The sequence below is a fragment of the Ursus arctos genome, unplaced genomic scaffold, assembly GCF_023065955.2.
Source record: "Ursus arctos isolate Adak ecotype North America unplaced genomic scaffold, UrsArc2.0 scaffold_16, whole genome shotgun sequence".
NCBI lineage: Eukaryota > Metazoa > Chordata > Mammalia > Carnivora > Ursidae > Ursus > Ursus arctos.
This window is the reverse complement of record NW_026622830.1, coordinates 13517919-13538596: the sequence shown is the minus strand read 5'-3', so window position 1 is coordinate 13538596 and position 20678 is coordinate 13517919. Positions and strand designations below refer to the sequence as shown.

Here is a 20678-nt window from a genome sequence, read left to right as displayed (position 1 = left end):
TTTGTCCCCGGAAACACTTACATTTGTGACCCACCCACGCCGGCTTGTGCCCAGAGTGTGTGGGATGTGTGGGGGCAGAGATTACTGGCCCCTGGTTCCCTCCAGCTGACCTCTAAGCTTTGTCAGGTGGTTCGAAACTGTGCCTTTAACATCCTCTCAGAAACGCAGGCCGTCTCCGTCCTCGTGAGCATCTGTCCAGGGAAGCTGTGATGGCTGGGGGTCTGTTCAGAGTGCTGTAAACCCCTACCACCTGCACTGCCTCCCCCTCCTCCAACAGCTGGAAGGGAAGCAAAGCTCCTCGCCCAGTGTCCTCACCCAGGGCTCTCCGCCCTTCCTCATGAGGTCTGAACACCCTGTGGAAGGCTCAGAGCACCACGGAGCTTGCCGTAACACCGCGGGGTTCGTTTCTTGCTGGGATTGCTTGGCGAGAGAATCACATCACCATCCTCCTCATTAGGTGGCTAGGATGGAATTTTCATGACAGCGGCGCTGTGAGCACCCCGCCCTGTCCCTGTAGCCCTCCCCATTCCTGTGGGCATGATGGCCTCCCTCTGCCAGGACCTGTGACACTCTGGGGTGTTCTTCCCAGTCTCCCAGACATCCCCAGTGGCACACAGCAATGACCCGTTCGTTTGACCTGCCCTTGTTGACTTTATTCCCCTGCCCCCACTTCCCTACTCAGCCCCCAGTGCTTTCCCGGGGTTTCCTCCCAGATAAACTGCTCGCACCGGAATCCTAGGCTCAGGGGCTGCTTCCGGGGAGACCCAGACTAAGACTTCCAGGAGGTCCCAGTGTTCAGACTTCCTCCCGATTCCAGGAATGGGAATTCCTCATTGTCAGAACCCTGTTGTCACATAAGCCCTCCCAGCAACCTGAAGTGTGGTCCAGGGCCGGGCATCAGCAGGGAGCTGTTAGAAATGCAGTCTCGGGTCCCAGGTGCACTGAACCAGAATGGACATTTAAACTTGACTTGCAGGTGATTCCTTCACACAACGGTCTGTGCCGCAAGATGTGAGCCATGAATCCACTTGGTGACAACTTTTCTTGTGGATCCAGCCTGCCCGCCAGCCTCTTTGTGCGTCTAGAAGAGGCTGGGTAGAGCGAGCCTGGCCAGATCGCAGCTCTACACACATCCCAATCCCCCCCCCCCATGGCTCCTCTGCCCCCTCGACCAGCCGCAGTCCTCCCCCACTCCTCAGCGGGTGTTATTACGTGATTCCGGCTCAGATTCCGGAATCCAATACCCAGCGCAGTGCCATCAGGATTCAATCAGATCCAGTTGGCGATACACGGCTGAGCCTGTCCGTTACTGCTTTACAAACTGAGAAGGAAAAAAAAAAAAAAAAAACCCGCTTTTATGACCCAGCAGTTAAAAACTATTTGTAGAAGTTGCTACGGTTCAAATCAAAAGTGCCCTCCCTGGAGGACTATTAGTTAATTCAGAGGACCACAGATTCTTTTCCTTTTCTTTCTTTTTACCCCATCTACCTTGAGATGCAGCTCTAATTCACTTCTGCCGCTCAGACATCGAGAGCTTTCCATCCTTTGACAAACACAGCCAAAGTGCTTAAGGACATCTGTTTATTTTATTTCTTTAATGAGAAAACCTTCCAATTTCTCTGGGCTCAGCTGTGTTTATTTACACGGTGCTGGCCATGTGAGGCTAGCACCTTGGAAGTTTAAAGTCCTGGCGGGGCCCTCGCAGCGGCCTCCAGCTCTGAAATGGAGTCAGCCCCTGCCCAAGGAAAACAGAGTCCTTGGAACTCTATAAAATAGATTTTCAAAATAAATACTGCCTAATTCACTCGGTAGATGTGGATTAAGTCAAGATGAATACAATTTGGAAAGGATTTTCTGAGGAAGTCGGAGATTTCTTTCCCCCACTGGGGGTTAAACCTTGTATTTAAATCTTTGTTTTTCCCCCTCCAGCTCTCTTTTCAGTTAAGTGAAAGGTATTTAGTCTTTGCGGCTAATAAAGAAATGAGGACTTTGATTGGCCTTCGAGAGCGGTGATTATTTTCTTTGTAGGACCGGGGATGGTGACTTTGCTAGCCGCTCCGCTCCATCCATTAGGGCAAGAAGCAGGCATCTGTGGTTGTCATTCTGGTGGGGGTGGGTGAGGAAGAGGCTGGAAACGCTTTGAAAGATGTCCTAGAGGTGAACGACAGTTGGAGGGGCCGTGGGCAGGGGGTGGTACCCTTTGTAGATTTAATCCTGTGTAATACTGCTTCCCTGAGCCCGTGGGCCTCTATGCCAAGTGCCTCTGCTTATGTATTTTAGAGCATTAAAGGATTATTTCCAACATAAAATAAATTTCAGAGATGGTTTGGGGTTGTCAGAAAAGTGCTCATTAGCAGGGACTTTCTTTGAAGCCCTGTGCTCTCTGCTGCTTGGAGAGAGACCATTTCCTCGCAGAATCAACATAGGTTGCGGGTTTTCAAGCCGGTTAAGACCCCTGATTTTCCGCCCACAAATTTAACAAATGCCAACCGCCTCCCAAGACTTCTTTCACCGACTTTTTGTTTTGTTTTGTTGTTCCCTTCTTTAGCTCTACCTTTCAGTGAATGCCGAAGGGGATCTGAAAAAAGTAATAATAATAAGGGGGGTTAAATCTCCTGTGCAGAACCCACAACAGATTGTCGGGTTGGGCTCGAGCAAGAGGCTCTTTGTCTTCTGTAAATATAGGGGTTGGTGCTCACAATGATAAGGAAAGAGAAAAAAATCCTAGGCACCCTGCGAACCAAAATAATGGGAACAATTTTCCTTTACACTTAACTAGCAGGTTGAGAAGCTGCCTCCCCCCTCGCCCCACCTGCACTTTTTACGGTTCTTATTTTCCAACAATAGGGCTCTTCAGCTGTCCCAGGATCACTGGAATTGCTGTGAGCCTCTGGGGATGAGGGTGTCACTCGGTGAATGGCAGGAAGGTGTCGGCAAGGTCGTGTTGGGGGTTGACTTTGACAGGGAATTAGGAGGTCCCCCCACCATGCCTGCTTCCCCCGTTTCCCCTGTGAATGAGTAAACTCATAGGTGCTTCTGACGGCAGAGGGGGAAAGCTCTGATCCAAGTCCCCCCACGGGGCCCGGTTCAAAGTAGAAAGTAGTTTTCGAATCTCTTTGGAAATGCCCATCAACGGATGAATGGATAAACACATCTTAGGATGTTCGTACAATGGAGGATTTTTCAGCCATAAAAGGGTGTGCTGTACGGATCCATGCTATGACGTGGACGGACCCTAAAAACGTTTTGCTAAGTGAAAGAAGCCCGACGCAAAAGGTCTCGCATCTTGTGATTCCATTTCTACGGAGCATCCAGAATCAATAAATCCATACAGACAGAATATAGGTGGGGGGCTACCAGGGCCTGGGGGGTGGGGAATGGGAGCAACAGCCTTGCGGGTATGGGGTTTTCTTTTGAGCTGATGAAAATATTTAGGAACAAGAGAGGTGTTTGCTCATCTGTAAAATCGGAATAATACTCCTGCCCCACTGACCTCAACAGACCAGCCTCAGAATCAGGTGATGCTTCCCGAAGGGCACTGTGGGTACTTCTGAAGGGATACAACTGTTTGGAACTGGAAAAAGATCCACATTTTGTATTTGGAAAATGAGGAGTTTTTTAAAAAATAATAATAAATTCGTCATCAGGTTTTGGGGTCAGGGTAACGCCGGTCTCATAAAATGAGTTGGGAGGTGTCGTCTTCTGTTTTCTGGAAGAGATTGTGGAGAACTGGTGCTAATTCTTCTTGAACTGTTTAGTAGAATTCTCCAGTGAAACCGTCTGGACCTGGAGATTTTGTTTTTCAGGTTTTTAACTGTGAATTCAATCCCTTTAACGCTCGCTGCTGGCTCATCCTGGGTGAGTTTTGGTAGTTTGTGTTTTTCAAGGAATTGGTTCATTTCGCTCATTGTCAAATCTATGTAAGAACTAAAAAAAAAAAAGCATTTACTTTCACTTTTATAGTGCCTTTCAGTTTGTAGCATATAACCCCTTCCCAGAAAGCTTCAATTATAGGGATAAAAGCTATAACGTCCTCCCCCATGTGCATGGCACTGGGCCACGAGTCATCCCCTTGGTCCTTAAGACAAACCCACGAAGGCAGGTGTGGTAATCCCCATTCTACCCAGAAGGACACCACCCCAGACCACCAAGCTAATAAGTGGCAGAACAACAATCAGACCCAAGAGCTCCAAAGGCCATTCTGAGCCCCAAGGCCACCTGAGCACATGACAGCCAATCACAAAGCCCCCAGTTCCTCCCGATGCCAGACATCATGCTGGGGGAAGGGAGGCGGTCCGCAGGCCACAAGTGACTCTCAACCATGTTTTCTGTTGCATTTTTAACATTAGTTGGCCAGCATTTAAAATTGGGAGATTTTGAGGGGCCCCTGGGTGGCTTAGTTTACTGAGCCTCTGAATCTTGGTTTCAGCTCGGGTTGTGATCTCAGGGTTGTGAGATGGAGCCCCACGTCAGGCTCCGCGCTCGGCAGAGAGTCTGCTTGAGATTTTCTTTCCCTCTCTTTCTGCCCCTCCCCCTGCTCATGCACGCATGCTCGCTTGCTCTCTCTTAAATTAATTAATCTTTTTTTAAAAATAAAATTGAGAGATTTCACGTAAAAATTCAGATTTCTGGGTTCTCTTGAAAAATCAGAAGGTCTGGCCATGAAGAACCCACAAACCCAAATGGTATCACTTGGCTGGAGCCACGTGGCAGCTGCCCCTTTCAGCGGGGGCAGGTGGGCTCCAGTTTGCCACAGTCCCCACTCCTTCCTGTTGCCTAAGGCCAAATATCAGTCATCATTATTGTCCTTTGCACTGTTGTCTCTCTCTAGGAAGCGTCAAGGGGAAAGTTAAATATTTCTCACAGCAGGAGTTGAAGAGTGAAAGACAGCAAGGCCCTGTGTTTCACTGGGGCCATTCTGTGCACTCACGGGAGCTGCTTAGTCTCTGTCAGTATGGCTGTCTTTGGTGCTTCATTTACAGAAGGACCCTTCCAGATCCTCTCCTGCCTCAGCTCTGAGACTCTCAAGTTTATATTTCTATTTTAGGCTACAGCTTTGCAGTTGCACCTAGAAACTCTGGGCCTTTGTGCTGTTCCCTCCAGCAGGAATGGTTGTCTCATTTGCCACCCATTTGCCCAGCTAATGCTCATTCAACCTTCAGGTCTTAAACTGGATGTCTCCGCCTCTAGGAAGCTTTCCTTGACTGTCCTGGATTAGGCATCCGTCCTGTGTGTTCCCTTAGCACCCTGCACTTGCCCCTCTTACAGCATGGATCACTAGATGTGTTATCACCTCATGACTTGTCTATCTCCCCGACTAGACTGTAGCTTCTCAAGTGCCAGGATGGTGACTGTGTCTTCATTCTCTCTATCTCCCTAGTTTCTAGCACAGCCCATTTGATATGCCTCGTAATTGCTCTCAAATCAGTTTCCTTTCAGTTATAAGTAACAGAAACCCAACTTAAGCTGATAAGCAGGAAAGTGAATTCATTGGCTTTTATAACCAAAATGTTCAGGGGTGTATTGGCTTCAGGTACGGCTGAATCCAGGGGCTCAAGCAATGTCAGCAGAACTCGGTTTTCTTTCATTTGCAGTGGCAAAAATGCCCCTTAGCAGCACAAGACCAATACCCTGCCAGCTCAGTAACCCCAGTAAATAGAGACTACCTCTTTTCCAGTAGTTCCAGCCAAGTCCCAGACAAAACTGTCCTTAACCTGGCTTAAACCATTCACCCTGGGGTTAGGTGGGTCAGCTTCTTCATAACTATGCAGATAGGGTGTGATGAAATTCAGGCTCCCCAAAAAAACACTTATGATGCTGTTACCAGCAGGTGGGCTGGATGCTGTGCAGACAAGAACAGCAAACACTCACTTCCGCATGTATGTTGTAAGCCACAATGAGGCCAAGACCCCATGTGGTCTTACCCAGCACATAATAAGTGCTCAGTTAACATTTGAAGATTAACGGGGCGCCTGGGTGGCACAGTTGTTGAAATGTCTGCCTTTGGCTCAGGGCGTGACCCCAGCATTCTGGAATTAAGCCCCACATCAGGCTCCTCCGCTAGGAGCCTGCTTCTTCCTCTCCCACTCTCCCTGCTTGTGTTCCCTCTCTCGCTGGCTGTCTCTGTCAAATAAATAAATAAAATCTTTAAAAAATTTTTTGAAGATTAAATATAATCTGGCCAGTTCCCTGGGTCCATGACCTTAGATGTGGCCCTAAAGGGTTGGGTCCATTACTTCTATGCCCTCTTCTAGTACTCCTCCCCTCCCCCACTCTGACCCAGCCACACTGGCCTCCTCAGTGGTACTCAGACCTGCCAGACACACTCCCACCTCAGGGCCTTTGAACACTTGGTTCCCTCTATCTGAGATGCTCCTATTCCCGCATGGCTTCCTCCCTCTCCCCCGAAAATCTGCCCAAATGCCCCCTTCTCAGCAAATACCTCTTTAACCATTCTATGCAATTGCCACACCTCCTACACAGCCCACATACATGACACAGATTCTTTGCCATATTTTTTTTCTGTAGTGTTTTCCACCACCTGGCAGGAGTACAGAATGTGCACTGCTCAACTCTAGGAGGCACCACTTTCATGGTGGTCCATGTGAATGGTGCCCCTAGAGTTATGCAGTGCACAACCTATGTGGCCATACATAGCATCCCTGCCATCAGACATACTGCAAATCTTACTTTATTCATTTATATGACTGTTTTGTGTGCTGAGGTATCCCAATGCCTGGAACAGTGCCTGACACATAAAAGACACTCAGTAAATATTTGCAGCATAAATGAAAGGATGGATGAATGAATTTCTATCGTTCTCAGCAATGCTGCATCTTGACAGCTAAGTTGAAATGTGAGGGAAGAGGAGCCCTGTGTCCTGATAGATGTCGATGAGAACATTACCCTCAGGACTGGAAGGAGCCACACGCAGTGACCTCTAGCTCTTTCTCAGGGCCCCTCTGTAGACGCTGGAAGTCCAGCTGACAATATGCTGAGTGCTCTGTCACCATTTAAGAGGAAATTCATTTTGCTACTCAAAACAGTTGTTTGTTCTCTCTTACCCTCCTTTTGTTCTTTCGGTTCCCTGGTTGAGGGGTGATAGGACCCTTAGCACTGTTCATCATACCGTGACACACCGCCAGTGTTTGTAAGTTGTAATGCAGACTGAAACCAGGCTAGTATCAGCTCTTGCCAAACTCCCTCGTTTTCCTGATCCTCAATGCAAAGAAACCTTTGGGCTGAGAGATGATGGTCCAAATACATCTGATGTCACATCCTCTGGGGCTGAGTGACAGGGGAGGAAAAGATGGGCTTAGAGCAGACTACCCTGGAGCTGAGTTCCATCTTTAGGACGGCAAGGATTCGCTGAGCCTCAGACCCTCATCTTTGAAATGGGTATAGTAACAACACCTACCTCCCTGGGTTTTTGGCTGGATAGGATGACATAGTGCCATGAAGGCAGCCCTGGTGATCTATTTTGGATATAAATCAGATCGTTTCATTCTCCTTGCTTGAAATTGGTTCCCCACCAGCAACTCCCTTGTCTCCAGTCACATTTTGAATAAAGTTCAGACTGCTCTGCGTGGCCTCATCTGATTATCCCGCCTGGCTCTCTCCTTGCACTCCCACTTACTTAATACACTCCCTCCACAGCCTTCTCTCTGTTCTCTGACACACAGTGCTTGTTCCTGCCTCAGGGCCTTTGCACTTGCTGTTCCTGCTGTGTAAGCATCCCGCGGCCGGCTCCTTCGTTTCATTTGGGGTCTTTGCTCAGGTGTCAGCACCTCCAAGAGACTTTCCCTGCCCGCCCGACCTCTAGTAGCCTTCCCCAAACACACACACACACACACACACACACACACACACACAGTAGATCTGTCTTGCTCTCTCTGTTTCTCTCTCACCCTCCAGCACATCTTCATCTTTCGTTTTCTTCACCTGTCACTAGCTGAAATGAAATGTTTTTTAGGTTTTCATGGCCTTCCCCCTCCACTAGAATGTGGGCTGCGCGCAGCAAGGAACATTCACTGTCTGAGAGCATAGAGCTTGACAACAAAGTGGGCAAACTATATCCATCTTGTGGGCCAAAGCTGGCCCGCCACCTGTTTCTTTTCTAATAAAGTTTTATTAGAACACAGCCATGCCCATCCATGTACGTATTGTCTGTGGCTGCTTTTGTGCTACAGCAGCAGATCTGAGTGGTGACAGAGACCATATGGGCCACGGAGCCTAAAATACTTGCTGCCTGGTCCTTTACAGAAAAGTTCACCTGGTCTAGAAAAGTTTGCCTCTAGTCCAGAACATGGGCTTTTGAGCCAGACGGCTCAAGTTCAAAGCCAGCTCTATTGCCTAGCCATATGACCTCAGGCAAGTCATTTTGCTTCCCTGGGCCTCAGTTTCCACCTCTGCGGCATGACTGTAGTATCAGTAACACCTCATAGCATCACGGGGGAGGAGTCAGTGAGTTACTACATGAGAAGTGCTTGGAACTGAGCCTGCCCGGCCACAAGCAGTCTTTATAGAGTAAATGAATAATAAGCATCATAATAACTAACAATAGATGAAGAAATAAATGTCTTTTGAAGAACCGTGTCTTTAGAAGCACGTTGCTGGTCATGTAAGAATGTCCCCTCTGTGGACGATAAGCGGAAGTAGCACAACCCTTACACATAATGACAAGCCCAGCGTCGAGGACGGACCCGGACGCAAGCAGTGGACACTTGCTGGGCGGGAGGCCCTCTTCTAAGCCCTTGTGTGAACTTCCAAAAATGCACTGGTCTCCTGTGCCATCAAGTGGCCCTTTGTCCTGGACAGTGACTCACTTACTTTAGGGAAACCATCTCCTGGGGTCTGTCTGGAACTTTCCCGATCTTAACACTCAAAGCCTCAAGTCCCAGGAAACCCCTCCATGTGGGCGATTCGGGACAGTGGGCCCCCTGCCCCACATCCATATCTACTTATTTATGATTTATTTATTTATTTTTTGCCTTTGAATTTACACCCTCGGAAAATGCTTTAAAAGCTGCCCGATCCCTCCAGCTGAAAGAACGTTTTTTGAAGGATAAAAACAAATCGAAGCGTCTGAGTTGTTGCTTAAAACTCCCAAAGAGGAACCAGTATAGACATCTCTGTTTGTTCTCTTAGATTTGAACATGATTTTATCATTTGTAGTCAGCTTGGCTCTTTTGTGACTCAGTGGTGACGGGATTTATCCTACGGTTTTTTTGGTAACGTTCTTGTTAGTACAAATAGACCCATTTGCTGAGCTAAGCAGATCCTTTCTATGTTCTGTGTTCTCCTGTGAAACTTCCAGAGAGGGCCAAGTTGTTGGGTGTAATTTTTTTTAACTTCACTGTTTAAACATGTGAATCAAACTATTTTTTCTTTACAACCATCATTTTCTTGTCTTCCTCTTTTAAACAAGCTGATCTGTTTTCCAGGAGTTTCCAAGTAATTAAACCCAATTAAAATCATTAAATTCTTTCTTTTAATGACAACTTTATTATTAAAAGCAAACCACAAGGAGGAGATTTAACTGGCAAAGCCCTCCATTGTGTGCTAATCCGTCCCTAACCTCTGGCTGACACTTCCACGAGATAAACCCCACAGAATAGTGAGGCTGGTTTAATGAATAGCTTTAATTAATACTTTTCTTCCTTGTGGCAGGATAATTATTTGTTCAGCTTGTAAACAGCTACTTGGCAGTGATTTTTTTTTTTTTAAAGACCCAGTTGGCTTGCATGGTGTGATGGCTTTGATTGGTTTTGTGTGTTTGTGTGGGTTGTTTTTTTTCCCTCTTTCAAAGAAGGGGAGAGGTTCCGGACTAGGTGCAGAAGCTCATTGTCCTGAAGTTTGGGGTGTCAGGGTGATCCACACAGAAGAGCAAGGCAAACGCAGGTGGCGGGCTGCCTGTATTTGTGAGAACCGTCTCCAGCGGGCAGGCCTGCAAGCCCAGACAGGGTCCCGCCAGACACAAGCCTGGGAGCAGCAGTCTGGGTGCTAAGAGGAGGGAGGGCCGGGAACTGCAAAATGCCAGGCCAACCCCCCGCCCCGTGTCTCCCCCGGCCTTCCCTTCAGGTGACAGCGGGAGGTGAGGCGGGTATGGTGCGTGTCCCCAGCCTGGTGCTCATCTCAAGTGTCCTCCCTGGGTCTGCTCACCGACTCGCCGTTCCTGGAGGCAGGGGCTGTGGTTACCCCCACCTCCGACAGACAGGAAACGGGCCCCGTGACGTGCCAGAGTCACACACCTTCCAGGAGGAAGGGCAGAGCCCGGGGGGTGCCGGCGGGTGTCTGAACCACTGGGTCACGCTGCCCTTTGGGATACGAAAGTGGCACCTTTCACTCAGCTGGTTGGGAGACTTAGGTGTGGGTTGTGTGGGGTTTTTTTAATTTAATTTAGCTCATCACTTAGGAAGCCTGTTTTATTAATAAGGTTGCTCACTCTATAAATACGAAGTTGATTGACACTAAGGACTAAGCCTTTTCATTATTTGTTAATGATTTAAAGCAGTGGTTCTCTACGGAGGGTAATTTTGCCTCCCGGGTCCATGTGACAAAATCTGGGGGCATTTTTGGTTGTCACGACTGGGGGAGGGGTGCCACAGGCACCCAGCGGGGAGAGGCCAGAGATGCTCCCCAAAACCCTGCCATGGACAGGACGCCCCCACGACAAAGAACGATCTGCTTCAAATGTCAGCTGTGCCAAGGATTGAAAAACCCTGATTTATGGATTCCTTAAATTTTTCATTCTAGAGACATTTTGTAAACATGCAAAAGTGTTTGTTTGTTTTTAAGATTTTATTTATTTATTTGACAGAGAAAGAGCACAAGCAGGGGGAGCGGCAGGCAGAGGGAGAGGGAGAAGCAGACTCCCCACTGAGCAAGGAGCCCGATGTGGGACTCAATCCCAGGACACTGGGATCATGACCTGAGCCAAAGGCAGATGCTTAACCAACTGAGCCACCCAGGCGCCCCACAAAAGTATACACCCCTAATAGTTGGGTTCATTTACATTGCTTTTAGTTAACTATGTTAATTAGTTATCTTCGTGATTTTGACTGTGGACCGTGCCACCAGAAGTTTTTCAAAAATACACCTAAGGTGCTAAGAGGTCTCAACCAAACACGAGCTATTGAAGAACTTTGCATGAGTATATGAAGACCCCTTCCCAAATCCCCAGACGCCGGTCTCGACTTGTGACACAAGTTTAAGAAAATGCCTTGTGAGGAGCACGAAGCCGGGGTAACTCCATCCAAGAAGTTCGTGCTAAGTGTTCAGAAATCTCCAGATGCCTCTTTCGGACCACCAAGACTCCCCCGCCCTGGGAACAGTCCGAGCTGTGTCTGGAGCAGGAAAGATGAGCAAACAGTCCAGGAGGACTTGCATCTGGAACTGGGTCTGCTCAGAGACTGGAACGGGGTTTAACACTTAGGATGTCAGAATCCCAGCAGCTCGGAGCAAAGACCTTGGACTTCCTCGTCCTCATGTCCAAGGACCGATCGTGGAGTTCCAGCAGGGACCCCCCGATTAGGAGGAAACAGACATCACGTGGGAGTCACCGACCGTGGGTCGCTGGGAGAACAAGGCAGCACGCACAGAGTTGTTCTTTGTGCGATTGTTGGACGGTTGGCTTCTAAACAATACCTTTGGAAAGACTGCATTTGATAATCATCTAAGGAGGCCCTAAATCCGGTGGCCAGAATGAGTCTTTCAACAGCACATCTCCTTTTTGACTCCCACAGTGACATCCTAAAAAATTATGGGCTGCCAATAAGTGGGGGGAAAGGCTGGGGGAAAGAAAGGATTCGGAGCCCTTTAGGGGCGGCTAACGTGATCTGATTTCCAATCTCAGCCAAGGTGTCTGGTTCCCGCAGCCTGGCCTTGGGGGCAGGGAGGAGGGCAGCTGAGAAATGAGGGATTTACCGGGGAACTTAGCTTTTCCATATCAAGTCCAGGAAATGAAAGGCACAAATGCTCAGAGGCAATAGGGGAGATCCTTTCCCACCCCTGGGCCCTCCTTTTATCCTCTCTGAAACCCGGCAGTTATTAGAAAGGCAAGCCAGCCTGAGACCTGAGGACAAAGGCGGGGCTGATTTGTACGTGGCAGCTGCTTGTCATTTCTCCCAACTTCGCAAGTGTAATTTAATTAAACGAATCATTTATTTCATTAAAAGTAGACATCAACAGTTTTAAAATAGGCATTTACAGAAAGAAAAACCTGATTATAATCTGCCTTAAGCCTCTTCTCCCGAATAAAATACTTTATGCTCTTAGTTCCTGTGAAGACGGGGTCCATGAGTCAAGTGGGCAAGATTTTTGTTTCTTAGTCAGATAGTCACGAGTTGGAAGCCCAGCTCTGCCGCTTATAAGCAGTGTGACCCTGGACAAGTCCCTTCATTGCTTTGTGTCTTGATTTATCTGTAAAACAGGGACAAGGTTTTAAGGAGGAATCCTGGCAATGTACGTAAAGCTCACATACACTCACGCATTTGTTTAAAAACTACTTACCGGGGCAGCTGCTGTTTATTGGGCTGTGTTCCAGGCTCGGAGGCCATAGCAGTAGCTCTCACACAGCCTGCCTTCTGGTTGAGGGAGAAGCACCAAAAACCATAAATACGAAAGATCGTTTCAGATCGTGATAAATGCTATTAAAAACTGTAACAGGGTAAAGGATGTAGAGTGAGTGTGGTTGGCATCAGGGTTAGATGGAATGATCGAAAAGGGCTGTCTGGCACTGCAAGTGGGACCTGAATGTCATGAAGGAGCCAGCCATGAAAGCACGTGGGGAAAGGAAATTCCAGGCAGACGGAACAGCAAGTGCAAAGGCCCTGAGGCAGGAGCGGGTTTGGCAAGTTCAGGGAACAGATAGGTGGGTTGGAGAGGAGAAGTAGATGGCAGCCACTAAGAGATGTTAGCTTTGCTCAGAAGGCCAGGGAAAGCTAGTGGATTTTAAATGAGGAAGAACAGCTCTGATTTTTGTCTTAAAAAGGACTCCATTTTTTTTGCCTTTCGTTTTTTTTATTACTCAAAAAAGCTTCATTTTTTTATTTAGCTTTCTGACTCTGCTTGTGCCTTCAACACTTTCACAACGATTTTCTGCTCCTCAATAAGGAAAGCACGCTTGATCCTGTCACGAACACACTTCGCACACATGGAACCACCATAGGCCCTGCTGACGGGTTTTTTCGTTTTAGACAACCTCAGAAGGACTTTAGGTCTCACAGCACAAACTCCTCGAAGTCGGCCTGGGCACATACCACATGCAGATTTTGGTGCTTTCCCAACCTTCTCGGTATAAAGGTAAACGATTCTATTACCAGGGGGTCGGGACAGCCTAGTTTTGTTAGAGGCTGTATTGCAGGACAGCCTACGACGGTAGGTCAAACGCTGAACCATTCTGAATGCCTATGGACGCCGTCCCCGGAAGAGGGAGGGCTCCATTTTGAACAGTCGACAGCATAGTTGCACTTGACATCAGGATTTGAGTCACCACTTCAGCAGCCAGGTTTTCCTAAAGCACATTTCAACTTGACCACCCCATCCAAAGCCCCTTTTTATTTTTTTAAAATTTTTTAAAGCCCCTTTTAAAATAAATAACTTAAAATGCCCCATTTACTACCATGAAATGAAAATCTAAATAATACAGCCCACCCACTCACTACTTAAAAAAAAAAAAGAAGATAATATCTTGAATGTAACATAACGAAAAGAAATAAAAGAAAAAACATTTTAATATGTATTTCAATATGTAAATACCCAGGCCTGCCCACTATAGGAGACACGGTGAAGGAACCTGATACGTACGTCTACCTGCTTCTCACTTAAAAGATGTGCATTGAAGAGAGGAGAATCCAGAGCCATTCTGTACGAGTAGGAGAACTGGGTTTTTACGGAGGCCCTATCACAATGGCATGATTGGTTAAATGATTGGCCATTGGTGACTGAACTCAACCTCCAGCCCTTCTCCTCTACCCGGAGGTCAGGGAATGGCGCTGAAAGTTCCAGCCCTCTAATCCCTTGTTGGTTTCCCTGGCAACCAGCCCCATCTTTAGGGGCTTTTTTTTTTTTTTTAGATTTTATATACTTTTTTTTAAAGATTTTATTTTATTTATTTGACAGAGAGACAGCCAGCGAGAGAGGGAACACAGGCAGGAGGAGTGGGAGAGGAAGAAACGGCTCCCAGCAGAGCAGGGAGCCTGATGTGGGGCTCAATCCCAGGACCCTGGGATCATGACCTGAGCCAAAGGCAGACGCTTAACAACGGAGCCACCCAGGCGCCCCTTTATATACGTATTTGATAGAGAAAGAGAGATCGAGGGAGCACAAACAGGGGCAGCAGGGGAGGGAGAAGCAGGCTCCCCGCTGAGCAGGGAGCCAGATTCAGGGCTTGATCCCAGGACTCTGGGATCATCACGACCTGAGCCAAAGGCAGACGTTTAACCAACTGAGCCACCAGGCATCCCTTTAGGGGCTTTTCAGAAGTCACCTTGTTAACATAAACTCACTGTGGTCCGAAGGGGCTTGTTCTGAAGAACAAGACACCCATCTCACCCTTAGCGCTCTCATCACTTAGGAAATTCCAGGGTTTAGGAGCTCTGTGCCAGGAAAGGGGACAAAAACCAAATACATATTTCCTATCACACGCTCCCAAATACCACTACCCCCCAAGCCAATTATCATGACCACCAAAACCGCCAGACTACCCTTTAGGAGGATGGGCCACCTCTGCTGAGAACCACTGCCTTAAAACCTGGTACGGGAGGTGATGTGCCCAGAAGAGCAGCATTTTGTAATTTCATCATTGCCTGACGTGGAAGGCAGATCAGTGGCCCCTGAAAGATGTCCATGTCCCAGTCCCCAGGATCTGTGACTGTACCCTCTATGGCAGATGTGATGAAGTGGCCCCAGTGTAAACACGAGGGTCCTCACAAGAGGGAGGCAGGAGATCGGAGCGCAGAGTAGGAGATAGGAGGACAGAAGGAAGGAGTTGAAGCGGAGACCTGGGCGTGCAGGTGGCCCCAGGGACCTAACACATCTGCTTAGCTTCGTGCTTACCTTGCAGGTACACTGAGTGGAACAGATTTGCCTTTACATCGTGATAACAAGCTTGTTTCTCAACTACATGCATTTAAGTTAAAAAAGCGGGGATGGGTAGCTGAATTAAAGGAAAATGTTAAGTTAGCCCAGTTGCCCTGCGGTGGGACAGAACTTGCAAAGGTGTACGAGTATGGCTGCGGTTTGAAAAATACCAGGTTAAACTATTGCATGGGAATTTCCAAGCAGTGGAAGATTTCTAATGGGAGATTCTGGCCCCTGCTGCTTTTTGCTCATAATACCTAAGCACCAGGAGCGGGTCATCACACATGCACTATCCTACAGGATTCCTGGGAGGGACTCACTGATTGTATTCAGATGAGGAAACCGAGGCCCAGAAAGTATGAACATCTCATCCAGGGTCATGTCCTTGGGGAACGGCAGCCCCCAGGATTTGAACTCAGGTCCCACGAATCCATGATTGATGCTCTCAGTGGTTTTTGCTTCGTGGAGCTCCTTGCCTCTGGCCACTTGCATGCACACCTTTGAAGGTGGAGGCAGCGTGGGCTGGTCACTTGCAGGAAGCCAGTGGCCTCATTAAACGGTGCTCGTGTGAAAGAGACTGATGCTCTCAGACCAAATAATAACCCAGATCTCGGTTTCTATCCCCTTGGGGAGGGGCTGCTAAGAGGTGCCGTCAGAAGACAAGACGTTCAGCCTTTCTAAAGTGCCGCCTGGCAAAACTTGATCGTGGTTAAGATGCAGAGAAGCACTTGAGCACTGGACATTGGCAATGTAGGAAACACCCGGTTTTGCACCGACATGGGGAGGAGGCAAGCGGAGTCAAGAATTTTAGATTATAAGTGACAAAAACTCAACACACATTAGTTTAAGCCAAAAAGGAAAATGTGTCTGCTCATATGACCAGTATGTCCAGAAGAAGACTTCAGGACCAGTGGGATCCAGTCCCCAGATCATTTTGCATAAAGCTGTGTGCCTTGTCGGGGAGGCCGTGCCGGTGTGGTGACAGAGATGGCCGCCGGCATCCTCTGGCAGAGGTCCTGCCAGCTCAGCCGCACCAGGGCTGAGAAGCTGCCCCCGTCCCAGCAGTTACAGCTAACATCCTGCCGCCAATTCTCAGGGGCTCCCGTTGGCCACATGACTATCCCTGAACCAGTCACCATGGTTCTGGCCAGGCCTGGGTTATGAAATCATCCCGGAAGGCCAATAATGGGTATTATTTTTACTAAAAATTAATAACTGCTTATTTACAGACTTGAAAGTTCCTTCCCAGAGAGATTAGGTATCCCCACAATATCATGCCGCTGCCCCTTTCCCTCACCAGTTGGCGTATTTTCAAAGTGTCTAATAAAGACCCGGTGTCGGGGGTCCTCAAGACCACCCTCAGGCGTGACGAGCTGCTAGAAGGACCCACAGGACTCAGAAGAGCTATTATATTCACAGTCAGAGTTTATTACAGTGAGAGGACACCGTTTAAAATCAGCAAAGGGAAAAGGCTCATGGAATAAGATCTAGGAGAAAGTAGGCACCACCTTCCAGAATCCTCTCCCGGTGGAGCACAGTGTTCCACTTAATTCTTCCGGCACTGATGTGACAACACAGGCCAGGTGTGGCCAACCAGCAGAGCTCGCCTGTGCCCCGGTGTCCAGGATCCTGTTGGGGTCCATGCTATAGGCACATAGCACCCCAGCTACTCAGACTCCAGCGCCCAGAACAAAACTCACCCTAATCCCATTGTTAGCAGAAACCACCTATCAACGAGGGTTGCATGGCCCAAGGACTCAGAGCTCATCTACCAGGAGCCAACCAAGGACCTGCTTGGGAATGCACAGGGTGTGAGCAACCCAGGCCTGCCCAGTTCACCCTTTCCTGACAGCCTCCAAATCTTCACAGCAGGGATCCCACGGAAACCACCTAAGTGGCTCAGCTCCTGTGGGGACCGCCGGCTCCTGGGCCTGGTACAGCTGGATACTCCAGGGGAGACATCAGACTCCTTTCCAGTCACGCAGCTGAACCATGAGCTTCCTCAGAGCGAGGACGCGGTAACAAGCCGCACAGCATAGCCCGAGGATCATGGAATCTGGTGTCAGATCAGACCTGAGCTCTAGTCACAAAGCTGCCTCAGGAGGAAATGCATTTTACACCATGACCCATCTCTCTCTTCCCCTCCACCCTCCCTGTGTCTCAAACATACACGCACGCACGCACGCACGCACATACACACACACATACACACTGCCCCCGAAACAGAAGTTACTGTATGTGACATGCTCTGATGTTCGTCATCTGTTCTAGGGATTGGCAAACTTTTTCTGTAAAGGGATAACGAGGGGCGCCTGGGTGGCTCAGTCAGTTGAGCATCTGCCTTCAGCTCTGGTCATGATCCCAGGGGTCCTGGGATCGAGCCCCACACTGGGCTCCCTGCTCAGCGGGGAGTCTGCCTCTCCCTCTGCCCCTCCCCCCCTCGTGCTCTCTCTCACTTTCTATCACAAATAAATAAATAAAGGGATAATAAATATTTTAGGCTTAGGCTAAGCTCTGTAGTGACTATCAACTCTGCCAATGTAGCCATAACCATTTAGTGAACGAGTGGGCATTGCTGGGTTCCAGTAAAACTTTATTTACAAAAACAGACAGCAGGCCACAGATTCTCTTGTATTTCTTCCAGTCTTTTCTGTTTCTATTTTAATGCTGGCCACTAAAGTAAACTTTCACTAACGCAAATATAACCAGCACTTTGAAAAAGCCATTCGATCTTTACAACAACCCTGTGTGGTAAGAAACCCCATTTTACAGATGGCAAACTGAGGCCCACAGAAGTTAAGTAACTTGTACAAGGTCGTCTAGATGGTAAGAGGTGGAACCGGCCTCGGTCATAAGCAGTCTGGCTGAGAGCCCACTCTCTTAATCTCTACTCCAAAGCACTCACAAATCAGCTATTAATATTATTACTCAACCAGCTGCAAAAGAACCCAAAGGCCCACAGTCACCTAAGGTTTCAGGATAAGATTAGGACGTCCCTTCCTTTTGTTCAAAGGGTTGTTGTGATGTTGAATAAATAGTGTGTGGATCTCACTTCTTTGAATAAAACATGCATTGGAACCGTCTACAGCCAAAGCACTACATGCTTAAAAACAGAAAACGGTGAGCTCGGAGAAGGGATTTCGGTAGCGGACAGGTAGGGTTATTCATTTAAACAGCTGTTTGCTAAAACCTTGGGCTCCTTTTGAAATGAACATGTGGCCTCCTAATCGATAGAGATTGGGAAGTAGACCTCCAAGAATGTGGCTTAAGATGGGGAGCTTGTAAATTTGGGCACGATGGAGACCTGGTAGTAAAGAGCCACCGTTCTCTTAATTAACCCGAATAACGTTTGTGTTCAGAATTGGAAACCTTCAGGAATCCGTACGCTGTTTTCTTCATTCGAGTTTGTTTGACATCAGATTAATTTCCTTTTAGGAAAGACTTTCGTTTTCATGCTCTTTCCCTATCCCGTCCATCTAGGAGATACAACCGTGTGTCACAAGACAACTGAATTACTGACCCACAGGGCAGATCTTAGCGCAGCCCATGTGGAGAAAGTGTCCTCCATCCTCCTCTTGTTAGAGAACTTCACCAAGAATGCGTAATAATTAGATTGCAGAACTGCGTCCACCCAGAGGCAGGGTGCCAAGGCTCGGAGCCTCCGCACGGGCCCCCTGAATGAATGCTCGCACAGCACAGCTCGCCGTGTGATCTCGGGGATCTTTAGAACACACTGAAAAAATCCGCAGTGACTTTGATTGTCCCCTCTCTGGGACAGAACCACCCCCAAACTCTCAAGTCACGCAAAGATGATGTTCTGTCCACCCAACCCCACCAGCCCCCAGCACGGTCCTTTGATGGAAGCAGGTTTTAGAGGGGAAAAAAAAAATCCCTTTTCTCAGTTCTCCCTTCCGGTTTAAATTGATCATTTTTTAAAAACGAGGTAAAGAACCTAAACAAGCTGATTTTTTTTTTAATCCAAAGAGTACGTCGTGATTAAGAAGTGGTTTTCATAAAGTACCACCTGATTTGGGGTGTTCCTACTGGGTTTACAGACACAGGTTCTTTGCGTAAGGGTTTGAGGACGTGGCTTAGGGGATTTGGACAATGACCAGTGCTTGGGGAGTGTCGTGCTTGGGGAGTGTCTGCTGCATACCAGGCGAGGTGTCCCCATAAACCTCACCACCATCTCAGGTGGTAGAGGGGTCAGAGTGGGCTTGAATGGGTCGGTGGTCTGTTTTTAGCTAAAGAACATGGCGTGAAGGCTTCCCTATGTTAGGCTTTATTTGACAGGGAGACATGCTAGATCAGAAAGGGGATCCCCCCTCGGAGCTGCCTGGAGTGACGGAAGCCAACAGTCCAAGGTGGTGTGTTTGTGGAGTATATTAGGAATGGATTTGGGGGCTCCTGGGTGGCTCAGTCATTAAGCATCTGCCTTCGGCTCAGGGTGTGATCCCGGCCTTCTGGGATCAAGCCCCGCATCAGGCTCCTCTGCTGGGAGCCTGCTTCTTCCTCTCCCACTCCCCCTGCTTGTGTTCCCTCTCTCGCTGGCTGTCTCTCTGTCAAATAAATAACTAAAATCTTTAAAAAAAAAAAAAAAAAAAGAAGAAAAAAGAATGGATTCGGCATCGGGTGAGACAAAGCCAGTGGCTTTCCCTTGCCCTCACTGTGGATGTGTTTCATGTTAATTACCACTGAGTCTCCACCGGTTATATTCCCTTAGTTTCTCAGTCTTTGCAATCCTGGAAAAACATTTTCTACTTGGATAAGATGGTCTGGCTCAGGGTCACACTCTGTGTTACTTAACTCCTGGGACAGTTGGGCTATTCCAGACTTTTCCACCTCTTTCAGCCAGTTTTTATCAAATTCTTTGAAAAAAGGTCCCACCTATGCAGTTCAGAACCATCTCCAAGGCAGCATGCAGGCAGATTTTAGGAAAACCTGAAACAATGAGACTTCTCAAGGAGTAGATCAGTATTCTCAAGGTTCTCCTCAGAAACATCTGGGCGTCTTTAAAATTTTGTTTGAATTTTTTTAAAGATTTTATCTTTAAGTAACCTCTACACCCAACGCGGGGCTCGCACATCCATCCCCGAGATCGAAAGTCTGACACTCCAGCTGCGCCGGCCAGGCGCCTCAAAGTTTTGTTTTAATTTTTAATTATATGATAAGTATGTGAATCCCTTCTCTTTCAAAACATTGTAGAATATTCTAGCTCATGCTAAAGTTCACTTTCATCCTTACTTCTAATTCCTGTCCCCTTATCTCTGCCTTCCAGAAGTAATTACTGTTCTTACCCTGGGTACATCCTTTCAGATATTTACAAATATATAAGTGCCTACGGAAAATATGTGGTAGCACCGTATGTGTTTCTAGTAAATGTTAATAACGTGCAGTATATAACTTCCAGAAAACTGTTACTTTCACTCGATATTATTTTTTTGATATGTCCATATTAATACGTGGAAATGTGGTTCATTTCTTTCAACTGAATTTAGTTTTCCGCCGAATGAATATACTACATTTTATTTCTTTAGTAACCTTTGGCCAGACAGCTAAATTGTTCAGTCTTTTGGTATTTACAAACAACTCTGTAA

At 47.8% G+C, this 20678-nt stretch overlaps 2 protein-coding genes across 5 annotated transcripts in view; one reads left to right on the top strand and one right to left on the bottom strand.

Moving 5' to 3' along the window:
* The window catches only part of EYA2 (EYA transcriptional coactivator and phosphatase 2), a 268408-nt gene that overhangs the window by 191629 nt on the left and 56101 nt on the right, over positions 1 to 20678 (top strand). The gene's annotated exons all lie outside the window — the stretch shown is intronic.
* Positions 13014 to 13426, bottom strand: LOC113258682 (60S ribosomal protein L34-like). The gene has a single exon (XM_044385871.3). The coding sequence runs from the start codon at positions 13396 to 13398 to the stop codon at positions 13051 to 13053; it is 348 nt and encodes a 115-aa protein (XP_044241806.1). The 5' UTR covers positions 13399 to 13426; the 3' UTR covers positions 13014 to 13050.

Excerpts from the sequence above, each read along its gene's own strand:
- LOC113258682 (XM_044385871.3), bottom strand. The coding sequence starts at position 13,398 with ATGGTTCAGCGTTTGACCTACCGTCGTAGGCTGTCCTGCAATACAGCC.